The following is a 27,518-nucleotide window of genomic DNA, read 5'->3' on the forward strand; positions in this document are numbered from 1 at the left end:
GCCTCACCGCACTGCGTGATGTAGTCCACGCAGCGATACACGATCACCGGGATATCGGAATCTCCCAGCTGTTGCTCCGACAGCGTGTCCCCTGAGCTGGCCGCAGCTTTCTGGATGGCTCCCAGCCAGCCCGTGAAGTCCAGCCGCCGCTCCCCCTGGATGTAAAGCGTCCTGCACAGGGGATAATCAATTACTTTGCAGTGAGGGGGACTCTATTCTTGAACCATCCCCCCTAATCCTGTCCGAGAAGCTGGCCTTACCTCCTGCGCTCCACCAGCACTAGCACCTGGTTCTCATTGTCCCCTTGGATGGCTGTGGAAGGGCCGGTGCAGGTGAGGCCCAGACCTTGTGATGATTCCCAACCTGCTCCCTCCTGAGGGTCAACAGTGGGGACCCGCAACCCTCCTCCCCCCAAGACCTGGTTGTGAGATGGGAGAGGCCACCAGAGGGCGGGCTGGTCAGGCCAGGCCAGGGCAGAATTCAGTCTTCCAGGGACTGGAAGCCCCAGAGATGGGGCTCTGGGGGTGGGGCACCCGGGTCTGAGGACACGCACAGAGCTCCTGCAGCTTCCGAAGTTGCAGCGGCTCCTCGCAGGGCCCCTCCGGGAAGACGGTGTGGAGCTCCGAGCCAGCCAGGGAGAACCAGCCCTCCTGGGCCCACTGCAGCCTCAGGCTGGCTTTATAGGGCAGACGCCCTAGCCGCTCAAAGTCCCGGGCCAGCAGGTCCTCAGCCAGGGGAGGCACGAACGCCTGGGAGGAAGGCCAGGGAAGGGGAGGTGGCCAGGGAGACCATCAGCCCGCAGTACTGCAGGCCTGGACACCCCAGCTCCGTGCACAGGGGCCCCCTGCCTTCTTCCCAACCAGCCGCCTCTTCTCTGGACAGAGCCAGGCAGAATGGTGAGCAAACTCAGGAGCTGTGCACCCCTTCACAGTCCCTCAGCTCTGCTCTCCTCCAGAAAGTCCCCGGACACCATCAGTGACATTCCTTCCGGGGCTGGAGTGGACGCCTCCCAGTGGCACTAGTTACACTGTCACTGCTGTCTGGCCAGCCTGACAGCTAACTGCAGAGCTAACACCAAGCTCTGAGGGGGTACCTGGCCCCCAGGACAGCCTTCCCACCCCCACCCCATCCCAAACCAGAGCCCATTCCCCCTAGAAGCAGTGCTAGGAGCCCCCGCCCCTTGCCCTGCTAGGCACTGATGCTGAAACCAGGAGGAAGGCCAGGGTCCTCCAGAGGGACACAGTTCTGACTTCCCGCAGGGGCTACAGACTGGTCAGCCTCTGCTCCATGAGGCAGGGAGCAGAAAGTACATGGGATGGGCCAATGGGGTCCCCTGGGGCCCTGCCAGACTCTCCCACACACGCCGGCCAACCCAAGCCCACCTTAGCGAGGCACTTCACCCACTCACGAGCCTGCTCCGCACTCTCCAGTCCGAACAGGTATAGCCGCTCGCCCTCAGTGTATACCTCGAAGGTGTGCTCAAAGCTGTGGGCACAGGCACCAGGATTCAGGCCCGTCCCGCCCCGCCCTCCAGACTGTCCCCGCACTCTTGGGAGACAGCACAGCACTTAGGGTGCCTGCCCAGCACACACTTGGTTCCATTAGTAACACCGCTGTCCCCGGACCATGGCTGAGTGCAGCCATGGAGGATGCCCAGCACCACTGGGCACTGTGCCGGGAGTCCCTGAGCATCGCGGGGGGTGGTCTGGGTCTCCGCAGGGCCCAAGCAGCGTCGACTCCTTGCTTCCAATGGCCAGCCAGGAAAAGAAAAAGTAGCAGCAGGCTGGAGTGATAGTGGGTGTCCAGCGGGGGGACAGCAGGCTTGGCATCCGGGAGGTAGGGGTTTCAGCACCTTGTGGTCCCCCAAGCACCCCAAGCACAGATGTTGCCCCCCTCCCCCAGCCCCACTAAAAACAAGACCAGGAAAGCTGAGCCGACAGCTCACGGCCTTGGGTGCTGGGGTCCGTCACGCTGCAGGCCCCCAGCATACATTGCCAGTAGAGCCCAGATCCCCGAGAGTGGCCCCAAGGCCCCCCGAGCACTGTCTCATCCCAAGACGGGCAACCGTAGGGCTGCAGCAGGCCGTCTGCGATTCTTCCCAGGGGCTCACCCGTGGGTGTCAGGAGGAAGTACAGCAAGGCACACGATTTCGATGGCCCGAATCTCCCCGTTGGGGGTCACTGCCCGCTCATTCTCGTAGTAGCTCAGGACCCCGTCGGCCAGCACACACCAGCGCCGACTGAACTCTGGGGAGAAGGAGGGCGGGGAGGCCATGAGGGAACCGCCACCTCTGCAGCTCCCCCGATCCCCACCTCTGCCCCAGCCTTGGCTTCTTCACTCTCACGTGCCAGCTTCCCCCAGAGCCATCCTTCTCTCTGGGGTCCAGCCCAGACCACCCCCATCCCCTAAAGCTCAGCTCCCTTCTGTTCATTTTTGGCCCATACCCAGCGCTGCTCAGGGCTAACTCCTGGCTCTGCACTCAGGGGTCACTCCTGGGAGGGCTCCGGAATCATATGGGAGAACAGGGATCAAACTTGGGTCAGCTGCTTACAAGGTAAGAGCCCTACCCCTGCACTCCCCAGAAGCCCAGCTTCTTAAACTGAGGGTCCAGACTCCTCAGTTCAGACCCCTGGGAGGAGGGGGGATTCACATAATTTTCCTAAAAATGTACTTGGAGGGGCTGGAGCAATAGCACAGTGGGTAGAGTGTTTGCCTTGCACGCAGCCAACCCGGGTTCAAGTCCCAGCATCCCATATGGTCCTCCGAGCACCGCCAGGAGTAATTCCTGAGTGCAGAGCCAGGAGTAGCCCCTGTGCATCACTGTGCATCACCAAAAAAATAAAAAAAAAATAAAAATGTACTTGGAAATAAATTATGATTATCAGTAAATGGACTGGAGCAATAGCACAGCAGGTAGGGCATTTGCCTTGCACGCAGCCGACCTGGGTTCGATTCCTCCGTCCCTCTCAGAGAGCCCAGAAAGCTACCGAGAGCATCCCACCCGCACGGCAGAGCCTGGCAAGCTCCTCGTGGCGTATTCAATATGCCAAGAACAGAAACAAGTCTCACAATGGAGACGTTACTGGTGCCCGCTTGAGCAAATCGGGATGACAGTGCTACGTTGCTATCAGTAAATAATGCCTGATGGGGGAAGGGTGATGCTGGCACAGCTGGGGCTTCCAGCCCGGCTCTGTAGGAAGTGTCACTCCCAGTGATGTGCAGTGTTGGGGATCGAACCCAGGCCTCCCACACTCAGCACATGAGCTTAGCCCTTTGAGCCATCTCAGAGGGAAGAGGGAGCGCCATGGACCGCAGCTGTGTGCCCGACCCAGTGGGGCCGTGGGTGGTGGACGGACATACAGGGGTCTGCGGGTGTGGTCCCCACTGTGGGTTTCTCCGAGGAGGCAGCGGGTTCGAGATGCAGCTCAGGCTTCAACCTTCCCAGTGCTGCTAGCTCCAAGGACCGCACGCCCGGGCCATGCCCAGACGGCATCATCAGCCTCCAGGAAGTGGGTGGCGACCTGTCCTGCAGCCCCATGGTCCATCATCCCCTCGGACACACTTATTTGGTATCTGCTGGGTACCCCATACCACATCCTAGAAGCCCACCAGGGACCCCGAGCCTGGCTGCCCGGATCCCCTGGTGATGGCTCTGGTGCAGTTGGCACCCACCTTCCCGGGCACGGCGGTCCTGTAGGGGCTTGCCAGCGGAGGCCGTCTTGTAGAGGAAGCCACTGTAGCTGACCGTGGGCAGGACCACAGAGTAGTGCTTATCCAGGGGCCTCCCCAAGTCCAGCCGGGGGACCTCTTTGGAGAAGTAGGGCAGAGATTAGCTGGGCTTGCTCCCTCTGGGGTTTCCCCCACCTGACCCCTCCACCCCCCACCTTGGTTGGGCATCCAGGTCACCAGCCTGACTCTCAACCCCACCCTCTGATCCCCAGAGTTCCACCCAAACTAGGCTCCCTTCTGCCCACCTATGCAAACCCCACCCCACTCCCCAGGGCCCCTTCACGCCCTCCCCTTCTGGCCAGCCCCTCTGACTCCACAGCCCCAAAACAAGGAGGACTGGGTCCAGCCCAAAAGCACTCCTGGGAGGTGGTTCCGATCACACAAAGCCCCAGGACACAGTCTGGATCCAGCCCCGCTCCCAGCGTTCCCCAAGCCAGGGCTGGCTGGGTGGTCTCCGTACCTCCCTGGACACCTGGGTTCACTCCAGTCCAGCATACCCCACCCACCATGGCCCGAGCCCAGAGCCCTGGCCGAGCTACGCCCTCAGTCCTGGGATGTGGTCCCCAGGCTAGGTCTGGACCCTCATCAGCTCTAATCACCCCCACTCCCAGCCCTTCCTCACCCACCCGGAGAGGGAGAGAGAGCGGGAGCCAGCCCCGGTCAGAGACAGAGCCCCACCCAGAGACTCAGAACACAGGGCTGCCTGGCTGGTCACCCACGCATGGAGAAATGCCACCCCACCCCCAACTAACACATGCGCGCGCGTGCACACACACACACACAGGCATGCACGCAGGCACGCATGCACGCACGCACGCACGCACGTGCCCCTGGGTGCCAGGTCACACAGCCACAGCAGCTACGAGGCAGGCATGCTGCAATCCTGGAGAGAGACAGACGCCGACGCGCGGGCACAGGCACCCAGCTCAGCCGTGGTACGTGCACTGTGCCAGCAGGCAGCAGGACTCACACCTCAGGAAGGCCCCTGGAGCCCCCCGCCTGGGGGGAGATCTCACCCCCCACCACACCCTGACTCCCGCTGCTCACCCGTGGTCCGGTTGTTCCGGAGAAACTCCATCTGCAGTGTCTGGCCCGCCTGCTCAGCTAGCGCCAGTGGAGTGGGGGCCGTGGGGTCCCCCGAGAAGCAGTTGACCCCAGCCCCGCAGCCCAGGAGTGCCTGGGTCTCGGCCAGATCCGAGGTGGTCACTGCCGCACACAGGGCCTGGGAGGAAGGGACAGAGGGTCAGCCTGTGCAGAGAGGAGGGGTGGGAGGGGAGAGGAAGGAGGAGCCAGGTCTAAGGGGTCCATCTGAAGGAGGAGGAAGGCCGAGGGGCAGGAGGCCGAGTGGGCAGGGGCTCGGCCGCCCACCCCACACAGATCCGCCCGTCGCCAAACCTGCTCTCGAGAGGCTCTCCGGCTCTCCGGCTGGTGGAGGGACGGGGGTGCTTTGTAGCTAATTCCTCCCACATTTGAATTCCTCGCCGCCTGCCCAGCCCTTCTAACCAATGGGAGTTGCCGCCCCTCCTGGCTGGCGGCTGGACTGGGCAGGGCCCGGGGCTGGACGCCTGGGTTCCCGGGAGGTGAAGGCCCGGCTCCCGCCCGCCCGGGCGGCTGTGTGGGGCTGATTTGGGCGGGCAGCCGCAGGCTGACCCAGGGTCACGAGAGGCATCCCCCAGCCCGGGGCCGCCCGCCTCCTGCTCTGCGGCCAGACCAGGGCCTGTGGGGCTCCCGCCTGCGGGGCCTCCTCGGAGCAGGGTGGGGACGGGGTGGGTGGGAGAGCAGCTGTTTTTCATGAGCCTGACAGGAAATAGCATCCCCGTCAAGCTCCCTCCTTTTGGCAGCGTCCAGCAGGAGCAGGACAGGGTGCGGGAGACAGAGGGATCGGGAGGGGAGGAGCCAGACAGACGCTGGGGACGTGGCCTTGGCCCTGGGACCGGGACTGTCTCCTCCCTGTTCTCCCCCAGCTCCACGTACACCCTAGAGGGGGTGCATCCACCCTCTGGCCTCAGTTTCCCCAGGTGCTAGCTTGCTGAGCTGGCGGAGAGACGGATTGAGAAGGAATAGCAGACAGAGAGAGGGGGCAGGCAGGAGGCAAGGGGGTGATCTCACGGAGCCCAGAGCAGGGCGCCCTAACCTTGTCCAGCTCCTCCTGGTTGCCGAAGAGCAGGTGGTAGCGGCGGTACTTGCCCTCACGGTACTTGGCCTCCAGGTGGCGCCGCCGGGCTCCGGGGCTGCTGCTGGGCTGTAGGGCCTCGCTCGGGGGCACATTGGCCGCCCAGAAGTGGTTCCCAGCACCATTGCCCAGCTGGAGGAAGAGCTGCGGGCACGGGCAGGGGCTCAGAAGGGCAGCATCTGACCAGGGGCTGTGGTTCCTCTGGGGACTAGCCTCGTGCTGGACTCCGGCGCGCTGGACCCAGGGCCGGGCCACGGGGCAGTGAGCTGGTGTCCGAGTGGGCGCTGCGCGTTCCGAGGCTAGCACAGGTCAGGGTGTGGCTGGCCCAGGAGCCAGTGTGCGGGCCAGGAATGGAAACACCGCCTGACACTCATTCCTTGGGGCTCAGAGCATGAGGGGACCTGGGTGCCGGCGCAGAGGGCCCTGGAATCACTGACTCATTTCCTCCAGATCCAGAGCCGCGGCCCGGGGCGCCGCCTGGCCTCTCACGGGGCCCTGTGTGGGTTGCTGGGGTCCCAGCTGCCACCACTGAACCCTCCGTGACTGGGCAAGCCACTGTCTGCCTCTGGGTCTGAGTCCGCCTGCCTGTAAGCCAGGGACTCTAGGCCAGACTCCTGGAGAACCTGTCACTCACTGCCCTGGGGGCTGAAGCTTGGCTGCTCTCTGGGAGGGCTGGGGTCCTGCCTCCTGGGCCCAAGTGCACATACGCAAGTGTGTACCACCCCACCCCCGATTCTGGCCTGCCTACAAACAGCCACAGGAGACAGACGGAAACGCTTTACTTTTAAGGAGATACAGTGTCTGCTGCCAGGTACTTTGTCTCTCTTACAGCCTCTACTGTATCTTCTTGGTTCCCCTCCCCCCAACCCTGCAGGGGGCAAGCAAGGGCCTTCTCACCTGGATGAGTGTTTCTGTCCACACCTTCTTGTCCATCTTCAGGCTCCGCACCTTGGAGATGCCAGCACCCAGGCCACGGTGCTCCCCTGCGGACAGAGCGCCAGGCCCGGAGTCACATTCCCGTAGACGCCCCCCAAGCCTGGAATCTATGCAGAGGCTTGGCTGCAGCTCCAGAATTCATACACGCCCCACCTGGAACCTCAGCAGGCAGGCTACTCTCAAGGTCGCCAACTAGGAGACTCTCGGGCTTAGAAGGCAGGAGTTGAGCCATATCCAGTGAAGTTTGGTGTCCCTCCCAGTAGTGCTCGGGGAACCAGATGGGGTGCCGGGATCAAACCTGAGTCAGCAGCATGTAAGACAAGCGCTCCTGTACTTCAGGCCCCGGCAGAATCTTTTTTTTTGTTGTTGTTTCTTATTGTTTTGGAGCCAAACCTGGCAGTGTTCAGGGGCTACTCCTGGCTCTGTACTCAGGAATCACTCCTGGCAGTGCTCAAGGGACCATATGGGATGCTGGGGATCAAACCCGGGTCGGCCACATGCAAAGGCAAGTGCCCTACATGCTGTACTATCACGTGGCCCCTCTGGCAAATCTCTTAAATGAAATCCTCCTCTTTCAAGGGCTGGAGCGATAGCACAGCGGGTATGGCGTTTGCCTTGCACACAGCCAACATGGCCGACCCGAGTTCGATTCCTCCGCCCCTCTCGGAGAGCCCGGCAAGCTACCGAGAGTATCTTGCCCCCACGGCAAAGCCTGGCAAGCTACCGGTGACATATTCGATATGCCAGACACAGTAACAAGTCTCACAATGTTACTGGGCCCGCTCAAGCAAATCGATGAACAACGGGAGGACCGTGACCTCTTTCAAATCCCGCCTCTAATGAATTATCCTTAAATCCTTTACCTGGCTCTCCTTAACATCATCTCAGCTTTCCTTCTTCCCCTCTCAGTCTCTTACAGCCGCTCCTCCCTCTCCTAACTTCTCAGCTCCTTCCTGCCCCAGTGCCTTTGCACCTACTGTCTTTTTCCTCTCCTCTCCTGCCCCCGGATCTCACCTGTACGCCCCAGAACTCTGATACATTCCCTGCCTGGCTCTCGTGCTGTGGGCTCCTGTATGTCTTTCCAGCTGTGCCCTCAGAACAGGAGCTGAACCTGACTGTGGGTTGCGCCGCAGCCCAGAACAAAGCCTGCTCAGGGAACACAGGCGAGCGAGCGCACCTCTGGGGAGGGAAGGGCTGGTGAGGCACTGGGGTGGGAGGGAAGGAGCCTTGTTTGGCTCCAGGAGGCTGGAGCACCTGACTCGGAGTCCCAGGGCCTGCACCCACACTAGGTGCTTTGCCTTCCCTGAGCTTCTGCCATTCATCTGAGACGCTAAACAGGCCTGGGGGCACAGCCATGTCAGAACTGTTTCTTCCCTGATCCCCACCTCCGGGCATCCAAGGCGCCACCTGGGCACATCCCTAGCGAGGTGGGCCCTCTGTGAAGGAAGGTGGGTGAATTGGGGCTCCTGTGACTGATCCTCCTCCCCCCTCTCCCCTGCCACTAAGACTTTCCACCAGCCAGGGTCTGAGGACGTCCCTCCGACATCCGTCCCAGCTCCCCGGGGACATGCCAGCTCCTCCCTCATATCACTTCCTGTCCTTTTTTTTTCTTTGGAGGGGGCACATCCGGTGTTGCTCAGGGCTTACTCCTGGCTCAGTACTCAGAAGTCACTTTTGGAAGGGCTTGGGGGACCATATGGGGTTCCTCGATTCCTCTGTGTGTGCAAAGTGGGTGTCTAAGCCCCCGTACTGGTCCTTCCGCTCTCCTGCTCAGGTCCGGGAACTGAGTGTCAACGTGCCTGGGTTCAGACCCACCTTCACCAACTTCCAGCAGTGCCTGAAGGTGCCACTTTCCCTCTCTGTGCCTCGGAGCCCTGCCTGGCACTAGGGAGCCCCTGACTGGTAATGTGGGGACTGCGGGTGGGAGAGGGGCTGTCCCAGGCAAGGGTATGACCTCCCTCTGCCATCCAACAGACCAGCCCCCCGCACACCTTCCCCACCTGCCCCTGCCCCTGCACACCTGCACAGCGCTTGCAGATGACGATGCAGAGGTTGATGGAGGCCCAGTCGGGCTGGGCTGCCCCACAGTCCGCACAGAACCTGTTGGGGTCTGAGGTCCAGATGCGCTCGGCCACCTCCGAGGTGGACAGGGCCTCGGCGATGGCGCCCTGCATGGCCTCCAGCCACTGCTCCTTCTCGGGCTCTGACTCTGCAGAGAAGCTGGGGGCACAGGAGAGGGGGAGCTGGGGCGGGGTAGGGGACGCTGGGGGGAGATGCCGGAGGAACGAGGAGGCAGCCTGGGTCTGTGCGGAAGGCGGGATGCAGCAAGGATACCGCGGATGCGAGACGCGGGGCAGCCAGAGGGGTCCCCGGGGTCCTCTCGGCTCTGCCCACCCAGGAGTAGAAGGGAATTCCTGGGACAGCGATGCCTGGGCTAATACTTGACAGATGAAAAAGGCTGAGCCCGGAAAGAGAACCAGGCAAGGGGACGGCATGTGCCAAAGGCCAGATTAGGCAGGCTGGAGACCAGAGGTTGGGGACAGGTGGCGACAGGCTATGGCAGGCAGTGGAGATCGCAGTGCACCCAGCAGGCTGGGAGGAGGCGCCAGGGGCCGGAGCATGTGCCCAGCGTGCTTGGAGCCCAGGTTCCATCTCCGTACCCCAAGTCTTCCAAGCCCTCCAGGTGGAGTCCTGGAGGCCCCAGCACCTCTGGGGGCATCCCAAGAGCCAAGCGACTCCCTGAAAGTACACCAAAGGGCACCGGCCAGGCAGCTGGGAGGGGACAGGGAAGGAGTTTTGCTCAGAGAAGTCTGCAAAGGTGACAAGAGGCTCCTGGTGTCACAGGCAGCAGAAAGGAAAGGCTCCCAGGCAGGGACGGGGTTGCGAGGGGGCACATGGGTGGGAGCAATGGAGGGAGGGTTGTGGCGGGAGAAGCAAGTGTCCCCTGGCAGGACAGGGCAGTGAATCTGGAAGGTAAATGGGGGTGGGGGCACAGTGGCCCTGAGCTGGAGACAGAGCCCAGGCTAAAGAGGATGCTGGCTGGGGCAAGGGGTGCCCGTGCCACGGACAACCCTGCTGCTGCACTGCCTGAATCACGGGGAAATGAGGCACGGAGTGGTCACGCGACCTTCTCGGGTCACCTGGGGGCCCCGGGAGGACACAGATGCATCTGTGTCAGAGATGCTTTGCGGGGTGACGCTGACTGCCGTTCTGGTCTGCTCCCCACTCCTGCTGGGTCAGGCCTAGGGCTCTGTTCCTGCAGCCGGGCCCCTCCTGCCTGTCTGCAGGCACAAAGCCAAGGCACACTTAAGACTACTTAGACCACGGCAGAGCAGAAACACCCCCTTCAGGCGCTGGGAAACAGACAATTCTCGGAACGCCTCCATGGAGATGGCAGCACGGAACCTGGTGTGTGTGTGTGTGTGTGTGTGTGTGTGTGTGTGTGTGTGTGTGTGTCTGAGGTGGGGGGAGGGCTCATCTGAAAGGCCGGTTTCCCCAAAGACACGGGCAGAAAGGCCAGGCCAGGTCCTTGTCCAGGGCTGAGGGAAGGGCGTGTGTGGGAAGGCCGGGGGTGGGAGGGGGCCCTGCCCACACAGAAGCCCACCATGCCGCAGGCCCCGAGCCTAGAGGACAGGAACCCGCATTCAAGGCCCCGGGTGTGGTCTGTGTTGTGGCAGTGGCGCCGGCTACGCCAGAGGACGGGATCAGGGCCCAGACGCCGCAGGAAGGCCAGGCAGGAAGGCGGGCCGTGGGCAGGCAGCCCGGGGCGGGGTGGAGGCCAGCAAGAGGCCTGAGGGACAGGCGAGGTCAGAGGGGGCCTGGACGGGAGAGTCAGGCTCCAAAGGCGTGTCCAGGATGGCCCCAGGAGACCAGGAGGGAAAAGCAGCAGAGAATTCACACAGCCACTGGGGCACTCTGTAAAGGCTAAATGGGGCCCTTCCTGGGGCTGGAGAGATAAAACAGTGGGTAGGGCGTTTGCCTTGCATGCAGCTGACCCGGATTCGATTCCCAGCATCCCATATGGTCCCCTGAGCACCGCCAGGAGTAACTCCTGAGTGCAGAGCCAGGAGTAACCCCTGTGGATCGCCGGGTGTGACCCAAGAAAGCAATAAATAAATAAATAAATAAATAAATGGGGCCCTTCCTGGCGTGGGGGCAAAGCTGGCGGCTCAGGCTGGACAGGGCCCACGGGCCACCAGGCTGGAAGAAACAGTTCTGACATAGCTGTGCCCCCAGGCTGGAACCCGGGGCCAGGACCAGACGCCAGGCTCGGCTAGCGTGTGCTGTCCCTACCCCGGGAAGGGCACTGGCCTGCAGGCTCAGAGGTGGTTCCCAGTATGCTGTTCGGGGGCCACACGGCTGGGGAAACACCCCAGCCCACCGAGGCAACATTCCTGGCAGGGGGCAGGCCGCAGAGAGCAGCAGGAATGGGAGAGGGGCAGGGGGAGGTGGAGCGAGATGAGGCCTGGGCACCCAAAGCAATGACCGGGCAGGGCAGGGCAGGGAGGGGAGAGACCCGGGAAGGGGCAGCTCCTCTTCCTAGACTAAGGGAGCACCAGGGGGAGGACGGATGGTGCCGGGGTGGGGGAGGCGCACCTGAAGATGCGGTAGGGCGTGGTGAGGTCGAAGCTGCGCCGGTCGGCTTCCTTCACGTTGCCCACACTCATGTCAATGGAGGTGATGCCGATGCCCAGCTGGTACTCCTGCAGGGGGCGGGGCGGGCGGAGGCCAAGGGTGGGAGGTGGCGCTGGGGCCCAGGCAGGGGTGGGGCAAGGGGCGGTGGGGGTGGTCCCTGGCAGGGCTGCACAGTGCCCAGGGAGAAGGCAGGGCTCAGGAGTGAAGGCATGTGGACGTGGGTTCAGGGGTTCAGGGGATGGGCAAGGGGGGGAGGGGTCACAGGGGAGGTGGGAAGGGCGGGGCTCAGGGCTCAGTGGGCATGGGGAGGGCTGGGGGAAACAGGCTGAGTACAGGATGGGAGGAACAGCTGGGCATGGGGGAGGGGAGGGGGAACCAAGGGGAATAGGGGAGGGGGGACCAGGGGACCATGGGGGAGGGGGGGGACCAGGAGAGCATGGGGGAGGGCTGGGGGACCAGGGGGCATGGGGGAGGGGAGGGGGGCCTAGGGGAGCATGGGGGAGGGTAGAAGAACCAGGGAAGCATGTGGGAGGGGAGGGGGGAACCAGGGGAGCACGGGGGAGGGTAGGGGGACCAGGGGGGCATGGGGGGAGGGTAGGGGGGCCTAGAGGAGCATGGGGGAGGGCTGGGGGACCAGTTCAGGGCTCCAGCCAACCCTGTCATACCTCCAGATTCTTGTAGAGCTGCACCTTGTCCCCAACCACGGCCACATAGAGTTTATTCTTGAAGCCCCGCAGCTCCAGACTGCCGGAGTGGTCGGGCAGCTCCAGGCCTCGAACACCCAGCAGGGAGGCACTGGACAACCGGGCCCGGGACCGCTGCTCCGCCACCGCCTGTTGCAGGGCCTGCAGCCACTCCTTCCGCTCCACTGGGGGCAAAGGGCAGGAGTGGGCTGGGCCGGCCTGCACGAAGCCCCCAAAAGGTCCCTGCCAGGCCGCGCGGGTGACACCTCTCTAGAGACGGGCGTCGCCCCAGTCACCTGTCATGAGGTCCCGGCTCGCCACACCCTGAAAGGGGCCGGTTCTGAGGACAGCTGGGGCGCTGGTCCCCTCGCCCCAGAGTCTGGGCTGGCCAGAGGGGCCCGGATGCTGGGTTCTCTCCCCCACTTCTCTGGCCAAACTGCCCGTCCTGTCCCCTCTGCTCACGCGCTGCACACCGCCCATTCCCTCCCTCCCTGCGGGGCCCACGCCCCTCCCACCATCGCTGTCTGCTCGGAAGGTGAAGGTGCGGTTGTGCGTGATCACTTCGAACTTCTGGTCCCCAATGGCAGCCACGCGGGAGATGCAGGCCACGGAGATGAAGCGCTTGGAGTAGACGTCCTGCAGAGGAGGATGGCTGTACTGGGCAGTGGACACGGGCCCTGCTCCCCAGCCCCCCATTTTCGGGGGCTCAGACACCACAGACAACCCAGGGCTGGCCGCTGGGGTGGGAGGGCCCAGAGCAAGGTGGGGCCCAGGGAAGCCTCACTGAGGGAGGGGATCCCCTGGGCCGTGTCGGGGGGGGCTGTCGAAGACTGGGGCTGGGGGGCCGCTCACCCTGTTGTTATCAAAGTAGCTCAAGTACTCGGCGTCGAGCCTCACCCATCGCTTCTGATAGATGTAGGATCTGGGGGGCGGAGGCGGCACAGAGCAAGGATGGGGCTTTGGAGAAAGGCTGGAGCCAGGGGACCCCGCCTCTGGAGTCACCCGCAGAGTGGACAGGGCCGGACCCAGTGGGGGGAGGGGCTGCGGTCAGGTGGGGACAGCAGTGCTCGCAGGCCCCTTGAGGACGTGCTCCCCATGGCACGGGCCCGGCGGAGCCTTACTCACCCCTGTGGCGGGTTCTTGTCCAGCCAGCCGGCCCTGAGCACCGCAGGCGCAGGAGTGGTGCCCCTGGGCAGCCCGTCCATGGGGTGTGGCGGGAGCTCAGAGATCAGGAAGCTGCGGACAGAGGCAGAGGTGGGCTCAGGCTGCACTGTCCCATCCATCAGGGCTGTCCCGTCCATCATGCGGGGTGGGGCGGGGGGGCGGGGCGGGAGCACCGGGCCGGGGGCACTCACTCGGGGATGCCCTCGTAGGCATGGTCAGGCTCCTCCTCGTCCTCCGGCTCGTCCCCAGACAGCTCCTCCCCCTCGCTCAGCAGACTGGCCACACGCACAGCCCGTGGCAGCAGGCGCAGCGGGCCCTCGTGGGCTTCCTCCTGCCCCCCACAAGCCCCCCAAAATCAGACCCGCCCGCACCAGGCCCCGACTCGGGGCACTTGTGCTGTTTCCGTTCCCTCGCCTCTCCTGCCCCACCCCCCACCCCCAGCAGCGTGGTGCACGGGAGGCCCGAGGCAGCGTCCCCAGGCCGGGAGGACAGGGCTCAGGGCTCACACAAAGACAGGCTAGGGGGACGGAGAGCCGAGAGAGAAGCTCGAACTCAGCAGGCGGGAGTCCGGGTCTGATCCCTGGCACCATACACAGAGCCAGGAGCAGCCCGGGCACTGTCCCCACATTCCATCACCACAACCGACGACACCAGGCATCTGTCTCTGCTTGAACGGAGACACAGGACAGGTACCCAGAGGGACACTGCACGATGCAGGGAGGGGCGGGGGGGGCAGCCCACCAGAGCCCTGCCCAGCTTTCTGGGGCTGCGCTTGCCCTGGGCCCCTGCGAAGGGCCAGGGGACTCCCCTGAGCACAAACCCCATTCTCTGTCTTGTGGCCCCCCACCCTCCACCCCACTGACCCGCAATCCATACCCTCCCCGCTGCTCCCCACCTTCTTGGTCATCACGCCGCCGCCGGCTGGGGCCTGGGGCCTCTCCTCTGGGACCTCATCATAGTCGGAGTCATCTGTGGGATAAAGTGGGATTAGGGAGACTCAGGCAAGCCAGGCAGGGGCTCTCCTCCCTCCTGGGGGCACCTGACCAACCCTCCTGCACACAGGCTACCTAAGAAAGTCCCCTCCCTCCCCCCACAGCCCCAACAGGAAGTGCCATTTACACATTTACAGGGAGGACTGCAGGGAGGGGGCGGCCACAGGGTGGCTGAGGAAGTGGCCAGCCTGGGCGGCAAGGCAGGGACCGCCCACGAAAGGCAGAGCTGCAAGCTGGAGGTAAGGAGAAGGGAGGACCCGCAGCCCACCAGGGCGAGCCAGGGTCACTCACCTGGCTCAGGGGGGCAGGGCCCCGTGGGAAAGGAGAGTGTGAGCCCTGCACCCCAACCCCAGATACCCCTCCCCGGCGGTGACCTCACCGAACTCTGGTCGCAGGCGAAGAGGCTTCTGGGGGACTATCGGGGGGCTGGGAGGTGGTGTTGGGGGCTCTGCAGGCTCTGGCTGGGGTGGGCTCGGCAGGGCGGGGGGCAGCGGCTCCTCCTCAGAAGGCAGGCTGGGCCGGGAAGAAGGCGGGTGGCGAGGGGTCAGCTCTGGGCGTGGCCCAGCCCAGGAAGTCAGGCCTCCAGGGCCCAGGGGCCCACTCACTCACTGTTCCAAGAGGCCGTCCCCACCTCAGCCGTGGGCCCACACCCTTCAGGACACTGCAGGGGGCCAGGCCCCTTCGAGGGCCTTCGGGAGCTGCCCCAGTGCCAGCTTCCAGTCAAAGGGGGGTTCTGGACCTCTGTTCCCCAGGGGGATGGAGCGACCTGGGCGTGGGGTCCGAGAAGGCCGCAGGGTGGCTGACTGGGGAGGGTTGCTTCTGGTGAGCGGGGCCCCACTCCTGGCAGCGCTCAGGAGCCGTGTGGTGCTGGGGGTAGAACCTGGGGCCGCACACCTGCCAGGCCTGTGCCCTGACTGGGAACCACTTGCATCCTGGGCCCCGGGCGAGCGCTTATGACAAGAAGACACTGTGTGGCACAAGGATGGGGCAGGAGGAAACAGGCCATGAAGCCACAGGCCCGCCTTTGTGGGGCTCAAGACGTGTGTATTCCCCAGTTTCCTCAAGCCCATGCTATGACACGCCTCTCGCAGAATGCCAGCTCCTCACATCTGCTCCCCCTGCAGGGACAGGTCTTGGCCTTCGCTGGGCTCCTGCAGACACAAGTGCTGCTGGATTGTCCCTGGAACAGCGTGGCCACAGCATGGGGAGGTCCTGGTCTGGTTCCCTGTGTGTCCTGGGACAACCTGGGGCCTCCCGGAGCCCCGCAGCCCCCTTCTGCAGAGGGGACGGTTTCTCTGGAAGCACCTCCCGGGTCCAGAGGAGGAATCGTGTGGGTGTTTAGAGAGGCTGTGCTATGGCATATGGTCACCATCCCCAGTGTCTCACGTGGACCCACTGTGTGGCTGCGTCAGACCCGCAAAACCTCGGGCCCCTCAGCACACGGGCCAGCACCGCGACATGAAAGATGCATGAGTGCACATTAGAAATGCGTGTCCCAGGGCTGGAGCAATAGCACAGCAGGTAGGGCGTGTGCCTTGCACATGGCAGACCCAGGTTCGATCCCCAGCATCCCATATGGTCCCTCAAGTACCGCCAGGAGTCATTCCTGAGTGCAGAGCCAGGAGTAAACCCTGTGCAACGCTGGGTGTGACCCAAAAAGAAAAAAAAAGAAGTGTGTGCCCCATGTGGGCACATTGTGTGTGTGTGAGTGTGTGTGTGCATGTGGCCGCGACCCCTGTGAGCACAACCCTCACCCAGGGCCTGCACTAAGAGGGCAAAGCAACAAGCAATGTGTGGTCCCTGCAACCAGAGCAGTGTGACCCCAGTAAGGGGCCCCTGGGAGAGTGGCTGCACAGTGAAACAAGCGTGTCCTTCGGGACATCTATGCCAGCACCAGCCTGCCTCCGGGACTCGCCCCCTCACCCAAGCCAGGACCAACATGCTGGCTCCCAGGTCCTCGTGCTTTAAGGCGCAGCTACTGCCATAAGCCCCTGACTCCCGGTCTCTTCTCCTCTCCACACAGGGTGAGGATAAACCAAACTCATGAAGCAGGGCTTTGGGCTGCCTGGTGTGGGCACAGCCTGACCATGGGGCACATCCTGTGCAGGGACCTCAAGTTGCCCCATGTGGCTGTCAGAGGGAATATAGGCCTCACGAGGCCACAAGAGAGTGGACAGGCCCCGTGAGGCCATAAGAGAGTACACATGCCCCCTGAGGCCATGAGAGTATATATGCCCCATGAGGCCATGAGAGTGTATATTCTCTGTGAGGCCGTAAGAGAGTGTATATACTCTCTGAGGCAGAGAGAGAGAGAGAGAGAGAGAGAGAGAGAGAGAGAGAGAGAGAACTGGCCCCGTGAGGGCAGAAGAGGGGGGGACACGCCCTATGCTACAGTCAGAGGTTAAAAGCCTCATGGACAGAGTCTTGCCAGCTGTGGGTGCTCCCATCCCGTGCGCTGAGTCTCCACCCTCCCTCTCACCTGACCCCGGGAGGGCTGCATGGGGGGTGGGCAGTGACGAGGAGCCCCGGGAGGAAGCCATGCAGCTCCTTTGAAGGGAACCTGGAGCATGTGGGTGGGCAGGGCGGAGTCGGAGCTCTCACAGGCTAGGGGGCCCGCTGGGAGGTCCCAGGGCCGGGGGCTGCTCCCTGCTATCTTGGGCACCTGCAGGAAGGGGCAGATGGATGTTGGGTGATGGGTGGATTGACAACGGGTAGGTGGATGGATGAATGGATGGGTGGGTGTGAGGATGAACAGATAGATCAGCAGGTGGACAGTGGGTGGCGCAATAAGTGCATGGACAGATGGACGGACAGGTGGATTGATGTGTGAGTGGATAGACGGATGGATCAATGGATGGAAGGACAGAAGGACGGAAAGACAGATGGTAAGGGGTGATGGATGAATGGATGAGTGGGGGAAAGGGCGGATGGACAAATGGATGGATGGAGAGATGGATGGACAGACGGATGGACAGATGAATGATTGGGTGGTGATGGATCCACTGCATCAGACCAGGATAATTTGGAGGGGGGTTAGTCAGACCACATCTGGCAGTGCCCACAGGTCACTGGCTCTACTCTCAGGGGTCATTCCTGGCAATGTTCAGGGGGACGATATGCAGAGCCAGGGATCAAACCATGGTCAGCTGCATACAAGATGAGTGCCTATCAGGGAGAATTTTTTTTTTTGGCTTTTTGGGTCATATCTGGTGATACATAGGGGCTACTCTTGGCTCTGAACTCAGGAATTACTTCTGGAAGTGCTCAGGGGACCATATGGGATGCTGAGAATCGAACCCGGATTGGTCACGTGCATGGCAAACGCCCTCCCTGCTCTACTCTACTCCAGCCAGGGACCAGTGCAGAGGGGAGGGGGGGCAACATGCTGCCCCCACTCCTCCTCACCCCCAGGCTGGCACAGTGCCAGTCTCCCAACCCCTCCTCCATGACGTCTTTCCCGCCCATCCTGGGGCCACCCAGTCCTGTGGGATCCCCGAGACAAGTGCCACCCCTGCCTCCCCCCCCACCCCGCTGTGACCCCGACTACTTGGCAGGGAGGGAGCCGTGATGAGGTGGGTGGGGAGGGAATACATGAACAAAGAGACTGAGTAAGGAGCTCTGTTTGGGCTCCCCATGTGCTCCGAGCACTCGCCACAAGCTACACCCCCCCCACACACACACCCAGGCTCCTTGCAAGGGTCCCCAGGAATCTTACTGCCGAGAAAACAGGTTCAGAGAGGTGCTGTGTCCTTGGTCCCAGGGGTCTGAAGTCAGGCAGTCCCGGTCCCCCGCCCCCCACCTCGGCTGGCAGCAGGGGCCAGTGGGGCTGTCTTGGCTGCTGGGGGCCTGACCTTCACTCAGGAGGGCACCGGCTCGGCCCCCGTGCCCCCAGCAGGGAGGAGACTGGTGTAGCCTTCGCCGAAAAGACTCCACATACCGAGAAAGTAGAAGCAAAGGGTGCCTTATGGATGGCAGGCTGACCCCCGACACTGCCTCCAGGAAGCCTCCTGGCTGACCCCATCTGCCAGCCACAGGGCAGTTGTGGGGCTCTGCTGAGTCAGGGCCAGACAGGAAAGGAGAAGTGGCACTGAGGCCCAGGGTATGGGAAAACCCCAGGAAGAAGGGAGTGCCCAGAGGCCCCAGCCCGGCCCCTCTGCCCTGCCAGCTGGGGGCCTCCCCCTGCCTCTGACCGGACCTGGGCCTGCCTGGGCACTGACCAGTGGCCTGGCCTCCAGGCCTCTGCTACACTCCTCTTCTGCTCCCCACCCCCGCCGCCACACCCCTCGTCCTCCTGCTCATCTTCCTCCCAGTCCTGGTGTCCCTCCTCTTCTTCCTCCCAGTCCCCCTCCTCACCTTTTATCTCCTGCTCCTCCTGCTGCTCCTCCTCCTCCCGTTCCCCTTCCTCCCCATCCTCCCCCTCCTCCCCTTCCCATCCTCCCCCTCCCCTTCTCCCCCCATCCCTCTGCTCCTCCTCTTCCTCTCCCTCCTGTTGCCCTTCTCGATCCTCCTCCCATTCCACTTCTTTCCTCCTCACCTTCCTCCTGTCCCCCCAACAGCTCCTCCTCCTCCTAGCTCCCCCTGCCCCTCTCCTCATGACTGTCCCCTCCCTCCGGGGCAGCTCAGCCACCTGAAGGCCACCTCCACCTCAGTCCCGGTGACACGCTGACAGGCGCCCTCTTGCCCCAGCCTGGCTCTCGGGTTCTTCTGGGAGCCCTTTTTTTTTTTTAATCTCTCCACGTGACATGGGAGCCCCTCTGCTGTCCCCTCCATGGCCCCGCAGCAGGTCTGAGCAAGTCAGGGCCGGGGCCACCCGTCTAGTAAGAGTCACTTCCCTGGCTCGGGGCCAACACACCTGGCTGCCTTCTGTGGGAGCCGAGGGGGGTGTGCGCAGGGGGAGAGTGGGCCGGGCCCCTCATGTCCCCTAAAGCCCGAGCATGATGCATGCTGAAAGGGACCGTCCACGGCTGTGCCAGCACAGCGCCCCACAGTCCCCACGCACGGCACTGGACAGCCCAGTACCAACAGTAACGACCCAAACACCCCCCGACCCGGCCCCACTCTAGAGATGGGAGGGCTGCCGAGGGGGGCCTGAACTCCAAGCCACCCTCGAATATAAGCTGCATCCCCAAAGGTTTTGCTGATGCTGTTCCTTCTCCCCATCATGCCCTTCCCTCGCCAAGTCCTGTTCCTCCTCGGAAAGCTCAAATCAGTGTTCTGCAAAGTGGGCAATGGCCCTCTGCCCAGTGCTGGACCCAGCCGGGGCAGCAGCAGGCAACCGGAGGCGCTCTGTTAGTTTGCTTGAGGAAGGTAGTTAGCTGGGGGGGGGGGGGGGGGGTGGAGGGGGGCAGAGTGGTGGTTGGCCAAGGAGATTAGGGAACCTCAGATTTAAACCACATATTCTCCCTTGGCTGTGGTATCTACCCCCTCTGGCTCAGGTTGGGCTGGGGCCTCCCTGGGACTCCCCCTGCTTCCTCACTTCCACTCAGAACAGCTGTTGTCACCAACATCTGCTTGACAAAGCGATGTCGGTGGGGGGGGGCACCCAGCCTGGAGCCAGGACCATTCCCAAGGGCATCACACAGGCCCAGAGGGGACGCTGCCCAGGCCCAGGGCCACGAGAGCAGGAAGGGCACACAGTGATCTGGACGGATGGTCCCCTTTGGGCCCTTCCCAGGTCATTCTCCTGGTTGTCCACTTCCGCATTTGTGTTCTGATCGATCCACGGGGCCCACGTCGCGGCCTGGCCCCAAGCTTCCTCTGTGGCTGCCCTGGCTGGCCCTTCCTCTCCATCATGAGACCCGACATCAGCCCCCAGGGTCCCCTCTCTGCTCTCATTGCCGCCCAGGACTCAGTGCCAGGAGCCCAGCCTGGCACCACTCACCTCGTTGGGGGGGGGGGGGGACCCTAAGCTCCAACTCCCACTTCTGCACGGGCTGTGAGGCCACAGAGCACCCCATCTGAGGCCCCCACAAGGCAACCCCATTTTAGTGGCCCCTGCAAGGCAAGCACAGAGAGGGTGCTGCAGGGGGCGTGGGCGGACCACCGGGCTGACCACGGGGGCACCCATTGATGCGCCCCATTCCCCCGGCAGCCTCCCATCAGGGCTTCCCCCTGCTCTCAGCGTCTCTCCTGCCTCTGTGCTTTCTGTCTGGTTTGGGCCGGGGGTCACCAGGGCCACCTACACCGGATGGTGCTGGGGGAGCCGCGTGGCACAGGCATTAAGCCCAGGGCACCCCCGGGCGTGAGGCACCGCCCCTGCCCCTTGTCACTGGTCCCCCAAACAGGACCTTCCACTTGCTAAACATTCTCGGTGTGCGCTCTCTGCCCTGAGGGCCTCTTCCACTTAACCCCGACAGCAGACCGGACTGGCCATCCCCAGTCGGCAGGACACGCCTCCTCCTCTTCCTCGGCATCCTCCGGGGGTCCCTGGGCTCGGGGCTTGGCGGCCTGCTGGGCTTTCATGGCCCCTCGAGCTTCCCCACAAGCCGACAGGCGGTGGTGGGCAGGAGAAAGCCACGGCCTCATTTCCTGGCACAGCTCTGGGCCTGGCTTTGCTGGCTGCCGAGGGCTGCGGCGGGAGGGAGGCCAGCCCGGGGGCGTGCAGGGCTCTGCCGAGTATGCCCCATTTCGAGTGCCCGGCCCTGGCCTGGCCCTGAGGAGGGCAGAGAGGACGGTGTGCGCTGGGCCCTGGGAAGGTGAGCCGTGCTGGGGGAGCACCTGCGAGCCCTGGGCTGCAGGTGGCTGGCCGGCTTCTGCGTTTACTTGAGAGCCGCAGCAGCCGCGGGCAGGGGCGGCCGGCAACACAGGCCCCCAGGAACCCGAGCAGCAGCCTGGGGAGGAGGGCGAGACACCCCCCACCCCCCCACCCCCCGCAGCTCTCCCCAGCAGAGCTTTGGGCAGGGACCGCCCTGACAGGACACATCCCCATCCCCCTGCAAAGTGGCAGAGTTGCGCTCTCTGCATCTCCCGAGGAATCCCTCAGCGGGGCACCCCAGAAGTGCCGAATGACATGCAGGGCACAGGAGGGACCGGCCACAGCATCGGGTCCAAGAAAGGCCCAGGATGGGGAAATGGAGACCAGGCAGCCCGGAGCAAGGGAAAAGGAAGGAGCAGGAGAAACACAGGAAAGGGGGAAAGTGAAAGGAGAGAAACTTCTGAGTGCAGAGAGCGGCTGGCGCCACGATCAGCAGCGGAGGAAGCCCAGCCCGGGCTGGGGGCCACCTCCAGGCAGGACCCTGCCCTCCTCGGCCCCAGCGGCGCCCCCCAGCCCCGGCCCCAGCTCACCCTCAGGTGCCGGCGGCTCCGGCAGGCGGCAGCGGGTGCTGGGGCCAGCTGGTGGCTCCTGCGGGCTCCGGGGAGTGGGGGGCAGGGAGGGCTCTGCCCGGCCAGGACCCTGGGTCTCTACGGGCTTGGAGGCAGGTGTCTGGGTGTGGGCCTCCCAGTGTCACCGTGGCTCTGCCCAGAGCCAGCAAGCCAGGGAGCCTGAGTGACCGCGTCCAGCTCGCTCTCCCCCAGCTTCCTGCTCTCTGCTCCCCACCCCCTGCAGCCGTGGCCAAGACACACACTTCCTGAAAACAGGGCCTGAGAAACAGAAAAGTCACCCAGAATCCCCTGGGGCTCACTTCCTCCCCGCCCCCAGGCTGCCCCCCACCCTGGCGGGAATGGGACAATGGCCACAGTGGGGCCTGCCTCACGGTGGGGACGCCCAGGAAGCCCTGGCTGCACCCGCCCCCAGCCACCAGGAGGCCCCCGGGAGGCTGGGAAAGGACTCCAGGAAGGGAGCGAGGTCTGCCCGGCAACAAGTGATGCGCCTCCAGGAGGAGCAGGGATTGGCCGGGACAGGGAAAGGGTCCAGGTAACTACGGCCCAGGCACCTGCAGCTAGCAGAGCCGGGCCACTGGCGGGCACAGAGGGCTCGCTGGACTAAGGGGCTCGGAGGGTCCTGAGCACCCCTGGACACCCCAGCACGGTCCCATCACCAGATTCAAAGGTGCTGGGGCCACAGCAGGGCAGCTGGAAGACGCTCAAAGGACCTTGGTGCCAGAGGTGTGGGGTCCAGCGCCAGCACGGCAGGGTCCCAGGGCAAGGAGCAACCCCCAAGCATTACCACCAGACTAGGCCCAGCACTGCGGGCGTGGCCCAACAGCACAGACTGACACACACGCTGACACACAAACACACAGACACAATGCAGACACACAGAGGACACACACACAGACACAGAGAACACAATACAGACATATAGAGGATACACATATGCACGCACACAATCATTCTCACAATCAACACACAGAAACACACACATACATACAGACACATATACAGACTCACAACACATAAGACACATAGACACACAACAGAGATACAAAAAGACACACAGACACACATAACACACAGACTCTAAGACACATATACAGCCACACAGGCACACAGAAACACACACACACTCTCACACACAGACACACAGAAATATAAGACACGCAAAACACACATACAGACACAGAGAGGACACCTCTCACACTCACTCTCTGGCTCCCTGGCTCTCCCTCCTGCATGCGGGACAGTGGCCACTAGAGGGCGAAGTGCTACCAGGAAACGGATCTGGGCTGGGAGCCCGGTTCTTGGCTCCTGGGGAGTCCTCCTGTGGGGTTCCTGGTTGTGCGAACCCAGGAACATCTTTTGGTGCTTCTACCAATCACAACTCTGCTTGGCCTTCCGGCAGCCCTGTCCCATGCCCTTCCGCGTGGGGGCCCCTCACACACCCTGTCTCAGGGCTCCCTGAGCAGGCACTGAGGAAAGCGTGGGCAGGGTGGCCCTCCCTTCTGAGCCTTAGATTCTGTTTGGAAACAGGACACAGGAGCTCTGTTCCCCCAGGCTTGCTGCTGGGAGCAACAAAGGCCTGGTCCCTGCCATGTAAATCATCCAACGGGGCCGGGGAGTGATGGCACAAGGAGGAAGGGACCAGCCTTGCACGCGGCCAACCGGGTTCAATCCGCCACCCTCCCCAGATGGACCTCTGGATGATTCCTGAGCACAGAGCCAGGAGGAACCCCCAAGTACCACTAGGTGTGACCCCAACCTTCGTCCCCCGCTAAAACAAACAGGGACCAGGTGAGCTCTCTGCAGGGCCCCTTCCTCCAGGAAGCCGTGCCCAGATGATGGGGCCGAGAACCCTAACCCTCAAGGGAGGACCCTGAATCAGCCGCCACCGGGCAGGCGTCCCAGCCAAGGGCAGGCAGCAGGGCCTGTGTGAGGTTCAAGCAGGGCGGGCACAAGGGCGGGAGAAACTCAAGGAAATGGAGAACCAGGAGGCAAAGGGGAGCGCAGAGGAGCACGGGGAGCAGCCCTGGGCCCCGCCGGATGAGGCTGAGGAGTGTACAGGACTGGTCCATTGCAGCACCCAGTGTCGGCTCAGGGTGCCCCCAGAAGGAGCTTCCCAGTCCCCAGCCTGCTCAGGATGCTCCTGACCCGCCCCGACCCAGCTGCCCTTTCAAAGGCTGCATCCTGCACCCCCACCTCTGCCCAGCCCCCACTCACCTCACTAGTAGGCAGGGGGGCCCGGTGCGAGGGGGCACGGGCGGGACGCTGGGCTCCGTCTGATGTCTCTTGGCGGGCAGCGGGGGCAGCGCAGGGGCCGGAGCGGCGGTGGGGGCTGGGGCCGAGAAGAGGCTGGGGGGCACGCAGCTCCTCCGGGGCGGGATGGGGGGCGCGGTGGGCGGCCCCTCACTGGCGGGGGGCGCCGGCTCAGGCGGAGAGGATGCTGCGGGCGGCGAGCGGAAGATGTGCCGCTTCATGGGCACGGGGCGAGGCGCGGGGCACGGGGCGGGCGCGCGGGGTGCGTGGGCCCGGTGCAGGCCCGCCAGGATGCGGCGGCGGTGGCCGGGCAGCTGCAGGCCCATGTCCAGCAGGCGGGCGTCGCTGAGCCCCTGGCACTCGGCGGCCCACACCAGGCCGTGCTGCTCGAAGAGCCCCGTGTACTGCTCCAGGTGCAGCGCCCGCAGCCACTCGGCCACGGAGAGCACTGCGTCCGCCGCCTCTGCCATGCTGCCCTCCGGCCAGACCTGCGGGGCATGGAGGGGCTCGGTCAGGGGTGTGGTCAGGGGCACCGCGGCCTGCTCCCTCTGCAGGGCTCCAGCCCACATCCCTGAATACAAACGCCTGCCGAAACCTGTCACCCCCAGCCCCCCTCCACGACGTGTGGACCCCGCGTCTTGTCCAGCACACAGGCCTGCGACTGGCCTCGGCAAGTCCAGCCAAGAGAAGACCCAGCTTGAGTTGAGGGTCAGGGCCCCGGTGTTGGCTAGTACGAGTGGGACCGAGGCCTGTGAGCGTCACCCTCTCCTCCAGCCCTGGGGAAGCAGGAGTCGCCCCTGCATCATGAGACTGAGACCTCCTCCGCCCCCACCAAGGAGGGAGACGGGCGGGCACACAGGGTGGGAAAGTAACCCACCCCCCCGTACCCTCCTCCTACCCCCAACTTGGCCTAGGTTCCTGGACAGTCTGGCAGGCACTGGGCACCGGCCACTCAGGCCCCAGGCGTATGCTCAAAAGCTCCTGGCCTGATACGAGTCAAGAAAAGATGTAGGACTGCAGTGATAAGCTAGCAGGCAGGGCACTCACTTGCCTGGCACACAGCTGGCCTGGGTTCGATCCCCAGCAACCCCAGCCCTGCCAGGAGTGATCCCTGAGCTCAGAGCAAAGAGGAAGCCCTGCGCAACGCAACCGCCAGGTGTGGCCCAAACCAGCCTCTGCCAAATAAACAAATAAATGATGCGACATATACACGACGGAATACTACTCGGCTCTAAGAAAAAAAATGAGATCAGGCAATCTGCTGCTACATGGGCAGATCTGGAGAGTATCAGGCCGAGCGCAGTCAGGCAAAAGGAGAAGGAGAGGCACAGGGTAATTTCTCATATGCAGGATATAAAGAAACATAGCTGGGAAAAAAAAACCCACAAATGCCCAAAGGCAACAGAAACATTGCTGGCCATGAGTAGGAAGGGATGGGGTGGGCGTGGGGGCACCGGCACACGGTCAGGGGAGGTGAACACTGGTGGGGGGTGCAGGGGTGCTTCGCACAAGAAGCACTGCCAGGAACAGTGACATAAAACCCAGTGCTAAAATGAAGCCTTTTAATTAAAAACTGAATAGTCCACATGGGCTGCACCACCGGGGACGGCCCTGGAGGCCCCCAAACACCACTGCAGTGGCCCGGGGGACCCCATGCTGGAGGGCCAGAGTAGCACTGTGTCCTCAGCCCGCACACTGGGCCACTGGCCTGGATGGCCAAGGATTGTCGGGAGCGGCCCCTGGGATCCCCTGGGCACCACGTGGGAAACTATGTACCCCCAAAAGGAAGCAAAGAGAAGCTGATTATCTGTTCAAGAGGCATCTGAACCTCACCAGATACCAAATACAGGACATACGACTGAACTCAAAGGGCCGGAGAGATAGCACAGTGGGTAAGGCGCTTGTCTTGTATGTGCTCGGCCAGGGGTCAATCCCCGAGACCCCAAGTGGTCCCTGCAGCCCGCTGGGAGTGATCCCTGAGAAAGCTCTGAGCAGAGTCGGTGTGTCCCAAAACAAAATGATCAGACTCAACCGTCGGTCTACTTGAAGAACAAAAGTCTTGCTGAAGGAGAAATAGGTTGACACTGCCGTATGCCAAACGCCAACACCCAGCTCAATAGGAAGTCCTCCATAAAGCCAGGAATGAGAAAAGGAATTCCATTTTATTATTATTTGTATTAATCATATTACCCTGAACGTTCTAGACAAAAATAAACCGTATAAACACTGGGCAGGAAGCAGGGTCAGAAAAACAGCTCAATGGGCCTAGACATGCCTCGCTTGTGGGGAGCCTGGATTCGGTCTCCGAGACTGTTGGAGCAATCATACACACACACACACACACACACACACACACACACACACACACACCGTGCTGGGAGTAGACTGGCCACCACCAGGTGTGGCCTTTCCCTCAGAAGGAAGTGGGGAGAGAAATAAGCCGCTGGTAACCAGTACTAGGAGCTCAGAGGAGGAAAGCCCAGGAAGTTCAATTGAGAATTGATTACAATCAAAGAATTCAGTACGATAGCTGGGCTCAAAGGGCTGGAGCAACAGCACAGCGGGTGGGTGTTTGCCTTGCACGCGGCCGACCCGGTTCAATTCCTCGGTCCCTCTAGGAGATCCCAACAAGAGCCCGACAAGAGCCCAACAAGCTACTGAGAGAACCCTGCCCGTAGGACAGAGCCTGGCAAGCTCCCCGTGGCACATTCGATATGCCAAAAACCGTAACAAGTCTCACAATGGAGACGTTACTGGTGCCCGCGCGAGCAAATCGATGAACAATGAGAGGACAGTGCTACAGACAGTGCGACAGTTGGGCTCAAAATGAACATAATAGAAACTGATTCGTATAAGAATGAAGAAACCAGGATAAAAGACCCCACTTATAACAGCATCCCCCAAATTTACAAACCAGTGAACAGCAGTTGGGCCAGAGAGATAGTACAGGGGTCAAGGCTCTTCTTGTCTTGCATGTGGACAGCCCGGGTTCTATCCCAGGCCCCACAGATGGGCCCCTGAGACCCTGAACACAGACTGATCTCTGAGCACAGAGCCAGGAGTAAGCCCGGGCACTGAAAGGTGCAGCCCCCAAATCAAACCAAAACAACCACCCCTCCAGAAAAAAACAAAAAACAAATGATCATCTTAAGTGAAGTCCGAGAGGCCTATGGGGCAATGTGAGGGCTGTGGGTGAGGGAAGAAGGCGCTGGGAAAGGTTCTGTGGAGGGGGTGGTCACAGCATCCCAGAGGACTCTGAATTCTCAGTGAATTTCTAAGTGTGCTTGATCCTGCTAAGCGCACATGTGAGTTTTGGGATCTAGATAGCGCTGTCCTCCCGTTGTTCATAGAGTTGCTCGAGCGGGCCCAGTAACATCTCTTTTGTGAGACTTGTTGTTACTGTGTTTGGCATATCGAATACTTCATGGGGAGCTTGCCAGGCTTTGCCGCACAGGCGAGATACTCTCGGTAGCTTGCCGGGCTCTCCGAGAGGGGTGGAGGAATCGAACCCAGCTAGGTGGGGCCGGCTGCGCGCAAGGCAAAGGCCCTTTTTTGCTGTGCTATTGCTCCAGCCCGGGATCTAGATAAACTATGAGAAAATTCATGTGAAAAAAAAAAACCAAAAAACAGAGA

At 62.6% G+C, this 27,518-nt stretch overlaps 2 protein-coding genes across 2 annotated transcripts in view; both read right to left on the reverse strand.

Annotated features, from left to right (window-relative positions):
• ARAP1 (ArfGAP with RhoGAP domain, ankyrin repeat and PH domain 1) overlaps nt 1-27,518 on the reverse strand; it is a 57,769-nt gene that overhangs the window by 9,741 nt on the left and 20,510 nt on the right. The window contains exons 3-21 of the mRNA XM_056116007.1: nt 23,850-24,373; nt 14,692-14,825; nt 14,216-14,289; nt 13,512-13,651; nt 13,282-13,392; nt 13,009-13,078; nt 12,672-12,792; nt 12,139-12,341; nt 11,435-11,541; nt 8,859-9,058; nt 6,800-6,885; nt 5,864-6,046; nt 4,777-4,951; nt 3,673-3,807; nt 2,111-2,246; nt 1,383-1,485; nt 554-749; nt 261-312; nt 8-171 (exon numbers count right to left, since the gene is read on the reverse strand). Coding sequence (XP_055971982.1) covers nt 8-171; nt 261-312; nt 554-749; nt 1,383-1,485; nt 2,111-2,246; nt 3,673-3,807; nt 4,777-4,951; nt 5,864-6,046; nt 6,800-6,885; nt 8,859-9,058; nt 11,435-11,541; nt 12,139-12,341; nt 12,672-12,792; nt 13,009-13,078; nt 13,282-13,392; nt 13,512-13,651; nt 14,216-14,289; nt 14,692-14,825; nt 23,850-24,355 — 2,896 coding nt within the window. The 5' untranslated portion in view covers nt 24,356-24,373. The remainder of the gene's footprint in view (nt 1-7; nt 172-260; nt 313-553; nt 750-1,382; nt 1,486-2,110; nt 2,247-3,672; nt 3,808-4,776; nt 4,952-5,863; nt 6,047-6,799; nt 6,886-8,858; nt 9,059-11,434; nt 11,542-12,138; nt 12,342-12,671; nt 12,793-13,008; nt 13,079-13,281; nt 13,393-13,511; nt 13,652-14,215; nt 14,290-14,691; nt 14,826-23,849; nt 24,374-27,518) is intronic.
• FCHSD2 (FCH and double SH3 domains 2) overlaps nt 1,648-27,518 on the reverse strand; it is a 365,756-nt gene continuing 339,885 nt past the window's right edge. Inside the window, exon 22 of the mRNA XM_056116009.1 lies at nt 1,648-1,658. The gene's annotated coding sequence lies outside the window, so the exon portion shown is untranslated. The remainder of the gene's footprint in view (nt 1,659-27,518) is intronic.

Source organism: Sorex fumeus, unplaced genomic scaffold, assembly GCF_029834395.1.
Source record: "Sorex fumeus unplaced genomic scaffold, SorFum_2.1 ptg000030l, whole genome shotgun sequence".
NCBI classification, from domain to species: domain Eukaryota; kingdom Metazoa; phylum Chordata; class Mammalia; order Eulipotyphla; family Soricidae; genus Sorex; species Sorex fumeus.